The sequence below is a fragment of the Pyrus communis genome, chromosome 2 (assembly GCF_041283825.1).
Source record: "Pyrus communis isolate YQ-2024b chromosome 2, ASM4128382v1, whole genome shotgun sequence".
NCBI classification, from domain to species: domain Eukaryota; kingdom Viridiplantae; phylum Streptophyta; class Magnoliopsida; order Rosales; family Rosaceae; genus Pyrus; species Pyrus communis.
In genome coordinates, this window is record NC_142566.1 from 26,913,136 (window position 1) to 26,929,102 (window position 15,967).

Below are 15,967 nucleotides of genomic sequence, written 5' to 3' on the forward strand. Positions count from 1 at the left end.
AAGAAGAGCAGGTGAGGTAGTCTTGCCTTAATATTGATAAGGAAATCAGTGATTTCTTGTGAATATGAATCACGGGAAGCCCTGATGATGGTGTCATGACTCATGCCATTGCAATTTGACTTCTCATCTTCATTTGGACGGTGACCTCACATGGCCTGTACGTATGTACCCACATGTGCGTACGTATATACACATCTATGTATACATACACACACACACACACACACACACATATATATATATGTTAAACATGTATGTACGTATGTTTATATGTATGCGGTTGAGAATGTAAATTTCACTTTGGAGAACTAAAGATCTTGCATGTCCTCATAAAGAGTTGGGTTACCTCTAATATTACCAATTGGTTTATATACCTCAACATTTTTTATGGTATCGAAGCATGTTACTTACGTGTTGAGCCACATCTTGCTTGCTCCCATGTTACCCAATTGTGTTGTCATGCGTTAGGCTTAAATGACTCCACACAAAAGGGAGTGTGTTGAGAATGCGTTAGGCTTAAATGACTCAACATTTTTTATGGTATCGAAGCATGTTACTTACGTGTTGAGCCACATCTTGCTTGCTCCCATGTTACCCAATTGTGTTGTCATGCGTTAGGCTTAAATGAATTACCTTAACCGGACTGGTTGCTTTCCAATCTCCTGTGGTGTCAATGTAAGCGAAAATGCAAGGTTTCCTGGGCAGATTCTTCTGCGGGTTCAGTATGGGAGAAGAGTCCACAGTAAGAGTTAAAATACGAAAAGTGCTTCTTCCATTGCTGCCTGCACAGCAGAAGATATTGTCGTGAACCATGGCAACTTTTTAGCCTCAAGACTAGCTGCCACTGATCCACATAGCTCCTCAGCTACAGCCTCGGCCTATGAAAAAGCACAAACCAATTACAAATGAAATTAATTAAGAAACTTGATGATCAAGGCAACAGCATAAGATTGGGTATAATTGAATTAAGAAACAAAATTATATACCACATTCTTGGTAATGATCAGCTTCTCTTTGAGAGCTTTCAAAGCTGGTTCGAGGCCAGACTTCTCCAATGGCATTCTTTAAGAAATTCACCAGCATAATTAGTAATTAATCAGCTTAGAGTAAGAGTATAGATAAAGATAATAAAGAATTAAGATAAATACAAATACAAATACTTACCTCCGGAACATACACGAAAACCACCCCTGTTCTTGTATCCTTGAAGTCCAGCCTTTTGCGCATTGGGAAAGTGTATTCAACTGGGATTTTAACAGACTGATTAAACTCCCTGTTAAGGCGAGGGTATTCAATCAGATATTTGAATTCCTCGTCAAGGGAAGGGTACTGAATTGGGATTTTAATGTAGTTCATAAGTTGTTGAAAAGGTTCATCAAAATCATTGTAGACATCCCTCGTCAGATCATATATCTCCAAGAACTTATGCTTTGCCATCGAAAGCAGTTCATCCACATACCAGACATCATGGAAGGTTTTCTGATTATAAACAGAAAGAAACACGAGGCGAAGTTCATCATGGAAGGTCCATTTGAGTGTGTAAGCAGCCCCCGGGCGAGTATGATCCAAAGATGATGTTGCTGCTGCTGCGCCAGACGGTTCCTCCATAAGGCAGAATTCGATGAAGGTTCCAAGTACTGGGACCCATGGCCGCTAAGAGCACATTGAAGCTCTTTATACGTCCACAGAATTAGTCCTCCCCTGGTAAATATGAACAATTGTTCCAACATCTTCAAGTGATAACTTGAATGCCACTCTGCAGTCAAATGCATAACAAATTAATTAATTCAGCAGCCGTAGAATCAAAAGTTAAAAACAAGAGGTTTATGTCCTCCCAACTAAATGTACTTTCTTCAGTCGAAAAACAAAAATTATAACTAGATATTAAGTTACACTACACAAGAAGGAGACAGCGAAAAGTTTATTAATGCTATGAACTAAGAAGATCTGTAGGCAGAGTGCTGAAAATCAAAATTACGTTCGCTACACAGCGTTGGTGCTTCGAAATGCAGGCTCGGTGCTTAAACCAAGATTAGGTTTGTACAATGAACTCAGAAGAAATGCATCTATCTCTCTCCATTTATACTCATCGTTCTTACTTGGTTCTCAAGCAATCCCTAAGTCATGAGAGGTATCATGATCTGCATCTTGATTTTCTTAGGAGAATCTGTTTTCGAATTAACCTAGTATCACCGCAATATTCTACCAATCAGATGATTATCTTGATAAGTATCGTGACGATTTTTTTTTCGACCGCGATTCTTACTAAATACCTGCAAATGCTTATGATCTAGTGAAATATATGTAAATCCTTGCTTGTTTATTAGACCAGATCGAGATTTCGTCATGGATCTTGTGAATTTCTCGCTTTGATCTTGTTTGTTTGTACTGCAGGTTTTGGACGTGTTATCTATGTATGTGTGCATGCATGCATACATGTACCCATGCGGAACTAGCTACCATTTATGAACATTAAAAGGAATCTCTCACAAGAATAATATAACGTTTCTTCTTTGATCTTCTCCAAAATGCCCATCTGTTTTAGATTTGAGCCTATGTATATGAGAAATTTTTAGGGTGCTGGCACGACATGATACACTAAGTATTATAATACAATTTGTAAGATACGTGAAAAAAAAAAATTCAACCATTTGTATTATGACACTTAATAAACCGAACTATGTTTCCGGCACACTGAAAAATCTCTCTGTATATATGATGTGGTGCTTACGGTGTACCTTAATTACCAACAAGCAAAGTAAAATAAACAAAACAAAACAAAACAAAACAGAACAAAACAAATATATAATGTATTGGAATACAACATCGAACGTGATTGATATCTAGTAAAAATCATAGTTTCTTTTATAAATCAACTATATATCATTTTCTGTTGTAATCTTTTCATATCCTTGTAGACATCGAAATTTCAGTAAAAAAAAAAATGTTCACCAATGCATTAAAGTTTTGACGTGTCAAGGCATACATGGCATACGCCACGTGTTGTACAAATTGTACACATGGCGTGTGACTCAACAAAATAGGAAGAAATACCCTTGAAGGATTAAACAAGTTTTTCTTCTCATTTTGGGCAATGACAAGGCAAACACACTTCAATCCATTACGGATCAAAACAAGTTTTTCTCATTTGGGCAATGACAAAGCATACACATTTCAAGTTTGAAATGGTGTTAAGTGGGAAATTAGGCCATAAGTTAGACCACTTCAAGTTTAAAATGGTATTAAGTGGGAAATTAGGCCATAAGTTACACCACTTCAATTTCAATATTGCATTAAGTGGGAAATTAGGCCATAAGTTACACCACTTCAAGTTTAAAATGGTATTAAGTGGGAAATTAGGCCATAAGTTACACCACTTCAATTTCAATATTGCATTAAGTGGGAAAATTAGGCAATGGTGCTTGGAAAGGAAAAAAATATTTTGTGGTGGTGATTCATTCTCAAAGCCTATAAATAGGCTTCTCCATCAAGGTATCAAGCATCAAGGAATTCACAAATACATTTCTCTACTCCCAAATTGGAGAGGAATCAAGGAATTCACAAATACATTTCTCTACTCCCAAATTGGAGAGGAATCAAGGAATTCACAAATACATTTCTCTACTCCCAAATTGGAGAGGAATCAAGGAATTCACAAATACATTTCTCTACTCCCAAATTGGAAGAGAATTCCCCAAATCCTTGAAGCTTTGAAACTCCAAAGCTCTCAAGCATCCAAATTCCCAAGAATTCCGAAGGATCAAGAAAGCACTCTTCGTTCTTCGTCAAATCCTCCTTCAAGATCAAGCCCCAACGGCCCTTGAAGAACTCCCACCAACTCAAGATCAAGCCCCGACGGCCCCTTGAAGAAAGTGTTCATCATTCATCATCCGTTCATCCTAAGATCAAGCCCCAACGGCCCTTTGGATCAACAACCTCAACAAACCCATACACCCATTCTTCAAGATCAAGCCCAACGCCCCTTGAAGATCCGTTCAACAACTGTTCATCCAAGATCAAGCCCCGACGGTCCTTGGATCAACAAACAAATCCACACATCTATTCTTCAAGATCAAGCCCAAAAGCCCTTGAAGAAAACCAACTGTTCATTCAAGATCAAGCCTCGACGGCCCTTAAAGAAAACCAACCGTTCTTCAAGATCAAGCCCAAAAGCCCTTGAATATCCGCACATCCAATCGTTCTTCAAGATCAAGCCCCGAAGGCCCTTGAAGAAACTTACAACTGTTCATCCAAGCTCAAGCCTCGACGGCCCTTGGATCAACAAATCTAGATCTTACGGAGATAGAATCAGAGGACTAAATTTAAGAGAGATCGTAACCCCAAAAATCATAAACACAAAAATATTATTTTGTACACGTTATTCTGGTTTCTTGTTTCAAGGAATCTTTCGTGTTCACAAATTTGGCACGCCCGGTGGGATCATTTCTACCTCTCATCTCTGTCTCCGTTCAAGATATTTAAGCACAGTCCATGGCTTCAAACAAAGAACAAGTCATGACTATCGGCACTACCTCCATTGAAAAACAGTTGGTTCAGATGAAGGAAACAATTGCAAGGCTGCTAAAGACTGCAGAGGAGAAAAACTTGCAAACCGCCGGACTCATCAACCGTCTGGAGGCGCAATATGGCGTCAAAGTGAAACCAAGCTCTCTTCCAACTAAGAAGACCGAAGAAGGCTTTAACCCAAATGCCTACGAACTCATGTCAAAGGCTAGGCATGACTTTGCTTCCTCTTCAAATCTTGGAAAGAAGGTTTCAAACACCGTCAACGACAAAGATCGTGACCTCAACAAAACTCAAAAGAAGTTGAAGGAGCATGGTTACGGAGTTGACAACAACCAAAGCACACCTCCAAAATCAATGGCATCAAGCAAGGGACAAGCCGTTCTTGCAACCACCAAGGGAAGAAGCATAAGCACTTCCGCCGCAAATGGAGCATCCATTGGTGCCACAACCACTTCTCAACATGCCGCTGCAAAGTTGGTACTGCTAAGCAAGCAAGAGCAGCATCAAAGGCGCGAGTCGGTCATCCACCTGACCTTGATGGGGGCACCAAAGCATGCTATTGAGGCACACAAGATGACACCCCAAAATGGCCAATGGGGTTCTTCATCAGCACTATGGATGTCTGAAGGAAGGTCATGTCTATTGGTTGCACAAGTCATGACCATCGGCGTCACCTCTGTTGAAGAACAACTGGCTCAAATGAGCGAAGCAATTGCAAAGCTTACACAGACTGTGGAAGAGAAGGACTTGCAGATTGCCGCACTTGTCAACCAACTAGATGCGCTGCCCGACGTGAAAGTCGACCCAAATGTTGGCCTATTAAAGAAAGAAGTCGACGAAGAAGAGGAGCCTCCAGTGGAGAAAGTCGAAGAGAAGCTGAAGCTAGACCAAGCAACGGCGTTCATGGAATCTCTCTCTATCCAGCAGCTACAGGAGATGATCGCAAGCACTGTCAAGACACAGTACGAAGGAAGCTCGCATGACTCCGTACTGTACTCAAAGCCTTACTCCAAGAAGATTGATGCTTTGAAGATGCCAAGGGGTTATCAGCCCCCAAAATTCATGCAGTTCGATGGAAAAGGCAACCCGAAGCAACATGTCGCCCATTTCATTGAAACTTGCAACAATGCTGGGACAGAGGGAGACTACCTTGTCAAACAGTTCGTACGTTCGCTGAAAAGTAACGCTTTTGACTGGTACACCGACCTCGAACCCGAGTCTATCAACAGTTGGGACCAGCTAGAAAGGGAATTCCTCAACCGTTTCTACAGCACTCGTCGTACTGTAAGCATGCTAGAGCTGACCAGTACGAAACAGTGGAGAGATGAACCTGTCATCAACTACATAAATAGATGGCGCTCCTTAAGTCTGGATTGTAAAGATCGGCTTTCAGAAATCTCTGCCATTGAGATGTGCGTTCAAGGCATGCAGTGGGGACTACACTACATCCTTCAAGGCATTAAACCACGAACATTTGAGGAGTTAGCCACCCGCGCCCATGATATGGAGTTAAGCATCACCCGTCATGAGAAGAAAGAACAGATCGCCGACTACAAGAATGACAAAGTTTTGGGGCCCAAGGTGGATAAGGCTGCGTGGAAACCCACCAAGGAAGCAATGACGGTCAACACAACTCCAGTCAAAACCCATACACGAGGCAAGGCGATTCAAACCGAAGCTTTTCGTGATCAAGAGATACGTAGACGCACTTTGAAGGAGCTTGAGGAGAAGACATATCCATTCCCTGACTCTGACGTGGTTGCCATGTTGAAAGACTTGCTTGACAAAAAGGTGATCGACCTACCTGAGTGCAAACGGCCGGAAGAGATGAACCGTACTGACAGTCCAAGGTACTGTAAATTCCACCGCTTCATTGGTCATCCGACGGAAAAGTGCTTTGTGCTAAAAGATCTCATCATGAAGTTAGCTCAGAAAGGGATCATCGAGCTAGATCTTAATGATATGGTGAAGTCAAACTATACCACCGTCACTTCTGGCTCTTTGAACTCAAAATCTTCACCTCAACCGCTGGGGGCATGCTCCAAAACCATGTCAGTCACGTCAAGTGAAGTTGAAGGATGGACTTATGTCACTCCAAAGAAAATGCACAAGAAACATAGGTCTCCTCCACAAGTTCACCAATCGGAAAGGGGACAAAGCAGCTACCGTCAACCTTCAAACCTACATGAAAGTGTTGAGGATGAGGAAGTTATGACACAAAGATCGTCCGTTGCCATCACAATGCGCGATTTCTTCCCCAAAGACTTCTTCAATCACTCGGTCAAGACTCCTTGCTATGAAGATTGCAAGGAATGCCTCTCTAAGATCGTTTGACAAATTCAACCAACGCTCCTCGTTCGCACGAGCCTAAAAGGCGACAACCAACGCTCCTCGTTCGCACGAGCCTAAAAGGCGACAACCAACACTCCTCGTTCGCACGAGCCTAAAAGGCGACAACCAACGCTCCTGGTCCGCATGAGCATAAAAGGCAACAACCAAAAGCTCCTTGTCTGCACGAGTTGAAACTGCAAACGACACCACAAGCTCCTCGTTCGCACGAGCCTAAAAGGCGACAACCAAAAGCTCCTTGTCTGCACGAGTTGAAACTGCAAACGACACCACAAGCTCCTCGTTCGCACGAGCCTAAAAGGTGACACCAAACGCTCCTTGCCTGCACGAGCTGAAACTGCAAACGGCACCAAGCTCCTTGCCTGCACGAGCTGAAACTGCAAACGGCACCAAAACGCTCATTGCCTGCACGAGCTGAAACTGCAAACGGCACCAAACGCTCCTGGCCCGCAAGAGCATAAACTGTGTACGGCAAAATCATAAAAAAAAAAAAAAAAAAAAAAAAAAATCATCACTCATTTGAACTACGTCATGACTTGATCCCTCCTCAACCAAGGGTACGTAGGCAACTTGAAACTTCAAAACTTCAAGTACAGTCACATCATCAAAAAAAAAAAAAAAAAAAAAAAAGAGGAAATAACACATCTTGGTGATGTATATGTTTTATCTGTATTTAGCACAATACACTAAATAAGTAAAGCATGTTCATTGATCTCCGAGAAATTACAAGTGCGTACAAAAAAAAAAAAAAAAAAAAAAAAAAAAGAGATGGAGCTTTCATAAAGGTTGTTCACGTGAAGCCCCACTACTTGGGAAAACTACAGAAGCGGGAGGCATCAAAGAAGAGGCCTCAATACTTGGTGGAACGCTAGATGAGCCAGGAAAAAGGTGCCTCTGGAAGAAAGCAGCAAGCCTTTGACGGTCACTTTGACGGTCTCTTTGAATTCGACCACTGGATTCTTGTAGCTCATCAAGCTTCCTCTTCATGCCCGTCGAATAGTTATTTGCAAGCACATGCAAACTTCTATTTTCGTGCTTAAGCTGTTTGATCTCTTGCTTAAGAGTTCCCACCTCCGTCATCAATGATTCCACTTGGCGGGATCGAGCAAGTAGGCGTTGGCCCATGTTGGACACAGAGCCTGCGCACTGAACACTGAGAGTTAGGGACTCTTGAACGGCCAACTCATCGGACCGTTCTGAAAGCAGCCTACTATCTTTTGGAGTGAGGAAGTTCCTAGCTACTATCGTAGCTGTTGTTGCGTCCTTCATCACAGAATCTTCACCTGTCAAAGGGCCATTAGAAGATAAGAAAGAAGGGCACCATACATTTACCTGACGCGGCGCACTCGGATCACTGCTGAGACTCAAATCTAAGCAAATGTTAGACGGGTTAGCCATTGTCAAAAGGTTAAAAGAGAAAGGTGGATGGAGTAAAATCAGAAAGGGCCGAAGACGATTTTCACAAACGGGCGATCTTCAAAGTGTGCATGTTGGAGGTAATCGATACCTCTATAAAAAGCCAAGGCGACACGACCACCGATTCAAAAAATCGGATTTTCCTGCGTGAAGTTCGGCGACGCTTTCGCGGCTTTTCAGATAACGCGTTCAACTTTGTCAAAAGATCTCTGACAAAGTTGAAAACACGTGAAGGTTATCATCCCAACTACGCGCCTTTGTCAACAAGCGTGGTGACAGAGCCGCACCCGTGACTACTTTTTCGAAGAGGCGCTCGCTCAGAAATCGAAGAGACGCTTGTTAAAAAATCGAAGAGACGTTTGTCGACAAGGGTAAAAGAACATAACCACCACTTGCTATTGGGAAATCCCTATATATGTCGACCTTCATCTTTTATGGCAAGGCAGACCTGAAAAAAAAAAATGCCCAACTCTTCCTCACCTCTGAGGGCGCACTCCCAGCAAAGCCTTTCGAAATACTCAATTTTTTCTTCTTCCCCAAAGAAGATACCAGATGCCTGGAGTACAGATGACCCAGGAGGAAACGGTAGATTGAAGTATGTGGAGACAAGCACAACAAATACATGTGCTGATCCATTCGCCGCTTCTTCAAAAGCAAAGGTATCTCATATCATCAAGGTCGAAAGCAAAGGTATCTCATATCATGCTTTTTCCTTGTCTTTTCCTTTGTCCTTGTTCTTACTCGCATGGCAAAGTGAAAGAAGCAATCAGCCGGCACTTGGAGTCAGTCTTCCGATCTGGAACCGACTGCCTGGAATCTATTCCCTGGTTGCTTACCTAGCGTTGCTCTCGAGTAGTCATCTTCAACGGTTGATACACTTCCAGAGAAGGGACCACTTCTGCAAAGGGGAGCAAGTAAGGCAAGTGAAAATGATACATTAAAGCATGTGGAGATAAGCAACAACTGCATATGCTGAGCTATCCTCTAACCCTCTTCAATACGAATTGGAGAGATTGAACAAAGAAACAGAAAAAAAGAGTAAAGCTCAGACCTTCGGGGGAGACCAAAATTTCCTGCTGCCCAGTTCAAGAGTAGCACAAAGGAAAATCAACGATTGGAGGAAACCAGAAAATCTTCCAGTCGAACTCAAGATCAAGCCTCGATGGCCTTTGAAGAAATTTCCTGCTGCCCAGTTCAAGAGTAGCACAAAGGAAAATCAACGATTGGAGGAAACCAGAAAATCTTCCAGTCGAACTCAAGATCAAGCCTCGATGGCCCTTGAAGAAATTTCCTGCTGCCCAGTTCAAGAGTAGCACAAAGGAAAATCAACGATTGGAGGAAACCAGAAAATCTTCCAGTCGAACTCAAGATCAAGCCTCGATGGCCCTTGAAGAAATTTCCTGCTGCCCAGTTCAAGAGTAGCACAAAGGAAAATCAACGATTGGAGGAAATCAGAAAATCTTCCAGTCGAACTCAAGATCAAGCCTCAATGGCCCTTGAAGAAATTTCCAGCCCAATTCAAGATCAAGCCTCGACGGCCCTTGGGTTGACATCTACATTAAGGGACTTCAAAACGCATCTTCTACACGTGACAAGCACATGTCTACGACGCGCCTTGAAGTGGGGGCATTTGTAGACATCGAAATTTCAGTAAAAAAAAAAATGTTCACCAATGCATTAAAGTTTTGACGTGTCAAGGCATACATGGCATACGCCACGTGTTGTACAAATTGTACACATGGCGTGTGACTCAACAAAATAGGAAGAAATACCCTTGAAGGATTAAACAAGTTTTTCTTCTCATTTTGGGCAATGACAAGGCAAACACACTTCAATCCATTACGGATCAAAACAAGTTTTTCTCATTTGGGCAATGACAAAGCATACACATTTCAAGTTTGAAATGGTGTTAAGTGGGAAATTAGGCCATAAGTTAGACCACTTCAAGTTTAAAATGGTATTAAGTGGGAAATTAGGCCATAAGTTACACCACTTCAATTTCAATATTGCATTAAGTGGGAAATTAGGCCATAAGTTACACCACTTCAAGTTTAAAATGGTATTAAGTGGGAAATTAGGCCATAAGTTACACCACTTCAATTTCAATATTGCATTAAGTGGGAAAATTAGGCAATGGTGCTTGGAAAGGAAAAAAATATTTTGTGGTAGTGATTCATTCTCAAAGCCTATAAATAGGCTTCTCCATCAAGGTATCAAGCATCAAGGAATTCACAAATACATTTCTCTACTCCCAAATTGGAGAGGAATCAAGGAATTCACAAATACATTTCTCTACTCCCAAATTGGAGAGGAATCAAGGAATTCACAAATACATTTCTCTACTCCCAAATTGGAAGAGAATTCCCCAAATCCTTGAAGCTTTGAAACTCCAAAGCTCTCAAGCATCCAAATTCCCAAGAATTCCGAAGGATCAAGAAAGCACTCTTCGTTCTTCGTCAAATCCTCCTTCAAGATCAAGCCCCAACGGCCCTTGAAGAACTCCCACCAACTCAAGATCAAGCCCCGACGGCCCCTTGAAGAAAGTGTTCATCATTCATCATCCGTTCATCCTAAGATCAAGCCCCAACGGCCCTTTGGATCAACAACCTCAACAAACCCATACACCCATTCTTCAAGATCAAGCCCAACGCCCCTTGAAGATCCGTTCAACAACTGTTCATCCAAGATCAAGCCCCGACGGTCCTTGGATCAACAAACAAATCCACACATCTATTCTTCAAGATCAAGCCCAAAAGCCCTTGAAGAAAACCAACTGTTCATTCAAGATCAAGCCTCGACGGCCCTTGAAGAAAACCAACCGTTCTTCAAGATCAAGCCCAAAAGCCCTTGAATATCCGCACATCCAATCGTTCTTCAAGATCAAGCCCCGAAGGCCCTTGAAGAAACTTACAACTGTTCATCCAAGCTCAAGCCTCGACGGCCCTTGGATCAACAAATCTAGATCTTACGGAGATAGAATCAGAGGACTAAATTTAAGAGAGATCGTAACCCCAAAAATCATAAACACAAAAATATTATTTTGTACACGTTATTCTGGTTTCTTGTTTCAAGGAATCTTTCGTGTTCACAATCCTAGACCACGATCTTCCTACAGTAAATTAAACTGGCAAAATCTTTGGTGAACCAGCTGCATATTTGATTTGTATTTATTGTTTTTTTTTACGTGATAAGACACGTAAAAAGGAGAAATACACATGGTTACATCTAAGGATGGCGGGGCAGAGCCGCCCTTAGGCCAGGGTGAGCTCCAGGTCAGTGTACACTTCGGTAAATGAACTTTTTGGTGCCAATTCTTACGAAATTCATCCATTTTAGTGAAATTAGTTCGCCACACCAAAGGAAAAACTGATTAACTCTAACTTAATAACTCCCAAGACAAAATCAGTTACAGCCACACAAAAAATTGTAAGATTAAGGCAAGTTGGGTCTAGGATCAAGGCCAATATACATACAATGTGATCATAAGTGTGAACAAAATCAAATTCACTGCTTAATGTGACTCGAAATTAGCTCGAATAGATTTCAACGACGCACGTTTTGCAGCCGGAAATTTTACAATGCTGCTCGCTAGCCATCTTGAAGTATCAGTTCCTCAAACCACACTTGTCAGAAGGATGGCATTTGCTAAACCATTTATCCAAATCATAGTTTACCATGATGGACTGTTGTTATCGTGCCTGCCTACATGAATCAGTTTCGAATTGCATCAACACCATCTTAGCTGATAATGGAAAGATATTTGGTTGAGCAGGTCGATCTCAAAAAACGTAAACGCAGGCAATGGAAGTGAGAATTGTTGTCAGCAGTATTGAAACAACATTCACAGCATTGTTGTCAAGAAAGTTAAGACCTGAGATTTTCTTAACTTTTTGGCCAAAAGAAGTTAGGAAGAGATTAGTTAGGCAGATTCAATTGTGGCCATAAATATGATAACGTCAGATTCGCGTATTAATGTCTCTAACGCACCTTGTTGCTGAGTGTGACTCTACACCATTTGCTAGTGTCTTTGTGTGCATTGTTGTCGGTATCTATCGACCAAGTTTCTTGCGTATGCCAATATCCGTTGACAGACTCAATCGGAGGTTTGTCTTCGTCTGACAACAACCGTGCAATAAGGCTCGGAAGAGGACTATAGCCAGTGGTGGAGCCAGGAATTTAAGACAATGGGGTCAAAAAATAGCTTTCAATCATTCGATCACTTACTAGATTGCTCTGCTCTTCTTGAATTCTTTGTTCCCTGGCTACATCTTGCTGAGCCCTCTTCTCTCGCCTCTTCAAACTCTTGCTGGGCTTTGCCTGCTCAGGTTGACTGGTGACAGAAACACCAGCTATGGCCTTCACTAAAGTGTCAAGTTTAGTTTTCTCATTACCATTACTAGCACTATAGCCTAACGAAGCAAGTTCTGCAGCATGTTTTTCTTTAAGATTAGCAGAAAGCCGAGTAATCTCTTCCTCCACCTGTTTTTTCTTAGCTTTTTGTTCATCCTTGCTCCCTTTGGCAGCTGCCCTTTTCATTTCAGTTTCCTTGTCCTGAAGTTTTGATCTCTTTCCTATATAAGCAAACATGTCGTCAACAGGGAATGACATGAATGATTTATGGGAAAGTCAACAAAGTAGAACTAACAGTTTTAAGGCACCAGCCTCAATGAAACTACGACAAATCCTCATTCTTATTCTCAACCACTTCTTGGAGAGCATGAAAACGCCTTATGCATGTCATAGTCGAAACAAATACTACCAATAAAATTACATGGTTTCGAATATCTTGAAGATAAGTTTTCATATTAGACGACCACAAGTGCGTTTGCGTTTGATTACAAATTTACCATGTAGATTTAAGAGTTAATCTTACTTGCTTTACCAATGGAACCACCAGCCAAATACAACATCACAAGAAAATCTAAAAAGAAGAACCAATAACGCAGATTTGATGAGAAAATCCCAGCCTGACCCATCATCTAAAATCAAAGCAGAAACTAAAGAAATATTTAAATACTACACACAATCAAATCACAAAAATTAACACCAACTATACAAGGAACTTCATTAAAGTCCAATGAATAATTTTACCATAAACAAAAGTACAACATAGATTTGAAATTTAACATTCTTTGAAAAGAAAAAGCAAAAAAACAAAAAAAAAAAAACCAACATTTGGACTCTGTTTGTTGGTTCTGATAATTTGAATCAACAGTTTGGATTCTTGAATATTATGCTAGGACTATGAACTTCAAATTCCAAATTTAATTCAGCTGATGGGTAGAATGAAATCAACTTACCCGAGAGTCCTCCCTTGCCGTCGACGGCGATCGCAAGCTAAGCCTTTGAAGCTTGTCACGGCCAAAGCCCTAACCCCTTACGTCCAATTCCTATTACACTCTACTAATCACTGCAAACCTCATCCCTTCACTCTTCCCACCCCTTTTTCATTCAGATTCTCCCCTTCCTAAATTTAAAAACCCAAACAAATAAATTATGAAATTTCAGACAAGAGAAGCTTACCAGAGGAAGGATGCCAAGCCGGGAGAACGCGACCTGGAGAACAAGAGAGATCGCTGGGAGGAATGATGGCTTCTTTCTGATCTGGTGTGGACTGTGTACTGGAAAAACTGGCTTCTTTCATTAAAGGGGTCAAATTATTTTTTAAAGGGATAAGTTACAAATCTATTGGGGTCAAGGGAGCTCAATGCCCCCGCATTGGCTCCGCCATTGACTATAACACACCAATTATTCAAGAAAATACCACACTAAAAATGTATGTGTTGTTTTCGTCCAGACAAATTTGCGTGTGAGCTATTTCCTCACTGACCCTCTCAAGATTTTTTCCTGGATCCGCCACCGGTAGGTCAAATATTGTTTGTCCATCAATGGCAGAAATTGCAAGAGTTTTGGTACATGAAAACGATTAGGGTTTTGGTGAACTTCACAATTTTCATACAATATAAAGAAGACAACAAGACAATTAACAGCAGCTATTCTGATGAAAATGTCACTTTCAGTAAGGTCAAGAACTGTCATGCCATATTGATGAAATGAAGTTCTCATGCTAGCAAAAGATATACAAAGAATTGCATTTAACTTCCATATATCTTCACTCGTTCATGTACCCATTATAGGTTTTCACAATCCATCAACCATTAATAACTGCCGATGATGGCCTGGAGCATTTTTGACCTACGTACAATGCGTTAATAATTAGAATTGTAGGCGATGAATCAAAGCATCCCTAACCAATAATGCATCAACGGTCAGGATTATTGAGATACCAAAGCCTGATCACAATATATCAATTGTTAGGAATTCTAGACATCAACGATGAGGAATTGTAGATTATGATCTAACCATGTATCTTATCTACTATACATCAGTAGTAGGCGATCGATAGAATTAGCTATGACCTACTATGAGTCAACGATTATCATTTGTGAGTGCTGATAGTATCAACCCCAACTTAATACACATAAACAAATTAAGCGGAAAATTCAAATGTATCAACGGTTAAAATGGCAACAAGTGACCATAGCAGCTCTTAGAAAACACACAAGTATCACCATTCATGAAGGTACTTGCAGTAGTTCAAATAGGAGAGGAGGGAAGGGTTGAGAGATTAGGAAGAGAGAGAATCATCCTTCAGGAATAATACCCGAAGAAGATCTTGATATATCCGTGAAGGTACTTGCAGTTGTTCGATATGTCAATTCCATTGTATATTAAATGATTGCTGACACAATTTCTTTTCCAGTCATTACCTCTTGGGAGGAAGGAGACAAGCTTTGTGGTGGAGTACATCATGAACGTACCTGTTTGGTGCTTGTCATTTCCAAATACATGCCATTTGGAGTCTGTCTGGTTCTTTTCATTTATGGAATGAATGAAATATTTTGTGATGTTATATTCTTGCAAAAGTGGAAAGGTCTAGTTTCAACAACATTCTGGACCACATTGTTAAAACGGGCAAATTTTGATTTTAAGTTCAAACGGAAGGAGAAGAGATTTATGGAGAATTTGTTTTCACAAAGTGAAGTGTATGTTCAGGGCATTAGGCTTAGTTTTATATTAAAGGAGGACCAAGAGCAGCACTAATCCAATGCTGATCTCCCGTACTGCTATGTTCCACCGGCAAAGTATGTTGACGCGTTCGTTTATTTCAAGTTGGAAAGACCATCCTGCAGCTTTAGCAACGTCTCTCTATGGCATGAAGAGGGGTGAGCTTTTCAAAACAAGCTATAACTCTCAACTGCTACTAACGAAGCGAAATGTGCATTTATCTACGTTTTCAAGTTCATTCAGGCAACAGTTCACTTGTGAGTTATTACCTTAGTACCTTTTTCTTTTCTTTTTTTTTTTTTTTTTTTTTTTTTTTTTTTTTTCTTATCCCGGTCATCAGTTATATGAAATTGTTACATTGCGCGTAAGCAAGCCAAGCGCCAATTTGAAAGAATTAAGCTTTCCAACCAAGTACTCTACGTCATTTCTTGAACAAGTTCTCACTTGTCTTATGAAACAAATTTATTTTACTGGCGAAACCTCAGTACTGTGCATTTTGCTTCTTTTGTTGGTATTTTGGATCAATGGGCTCAGGGGCCTACTCTAACACACCGATACTATCCCCAGCGTGGCAATTACCAACTGTCCAATCCGTCAGACGTGTAGT

General features: G+C 41.0%; 1 protein-coding gene across 2 annotated transcripts; it reads right to left on the reverse strand.

Annotated features, from left to right (window-relative positions):
• Positions 1–11,665: 11,665 nt before the first annotated feature.
• LOC148698844 (OVARIAN TUMOR DOMAIN-containing deubiquitinating enzyme 5-like) lies at positions 11,666–14,471 on the reverse strand. Of its 2 annotated transcripts, XM_088690009.1 has the most exons (3): positions 13,816–14,465; positions 12,517–12,863; positions 11,666–12,407 (listed from the first exon to the last, which is right to left on the reverse strand). In XM_088690009.1, the coding sequence occupies exons 1-3, from the start codon at positions 13,934–13,936 to the stop codon at positions 12,342–12,344; spliced, it is 534 nt and encodes a 177-aa protein (XP_088546135.1). In that variant the 5' UTR covers positions 13,937–14,465; the 3' UTR covers positions 11,666–12,341. The 2 variants fall into 2 exon arrangements, 1 of the variants encoding a protein (XP_088546135.1); XR_015960033.1 differs by having other exon boundaries at positions 11,666–12,863; positions 13,593–14,471.
• Positions 14,472–15,967: the final 1,496 nt, after the last annotated feature.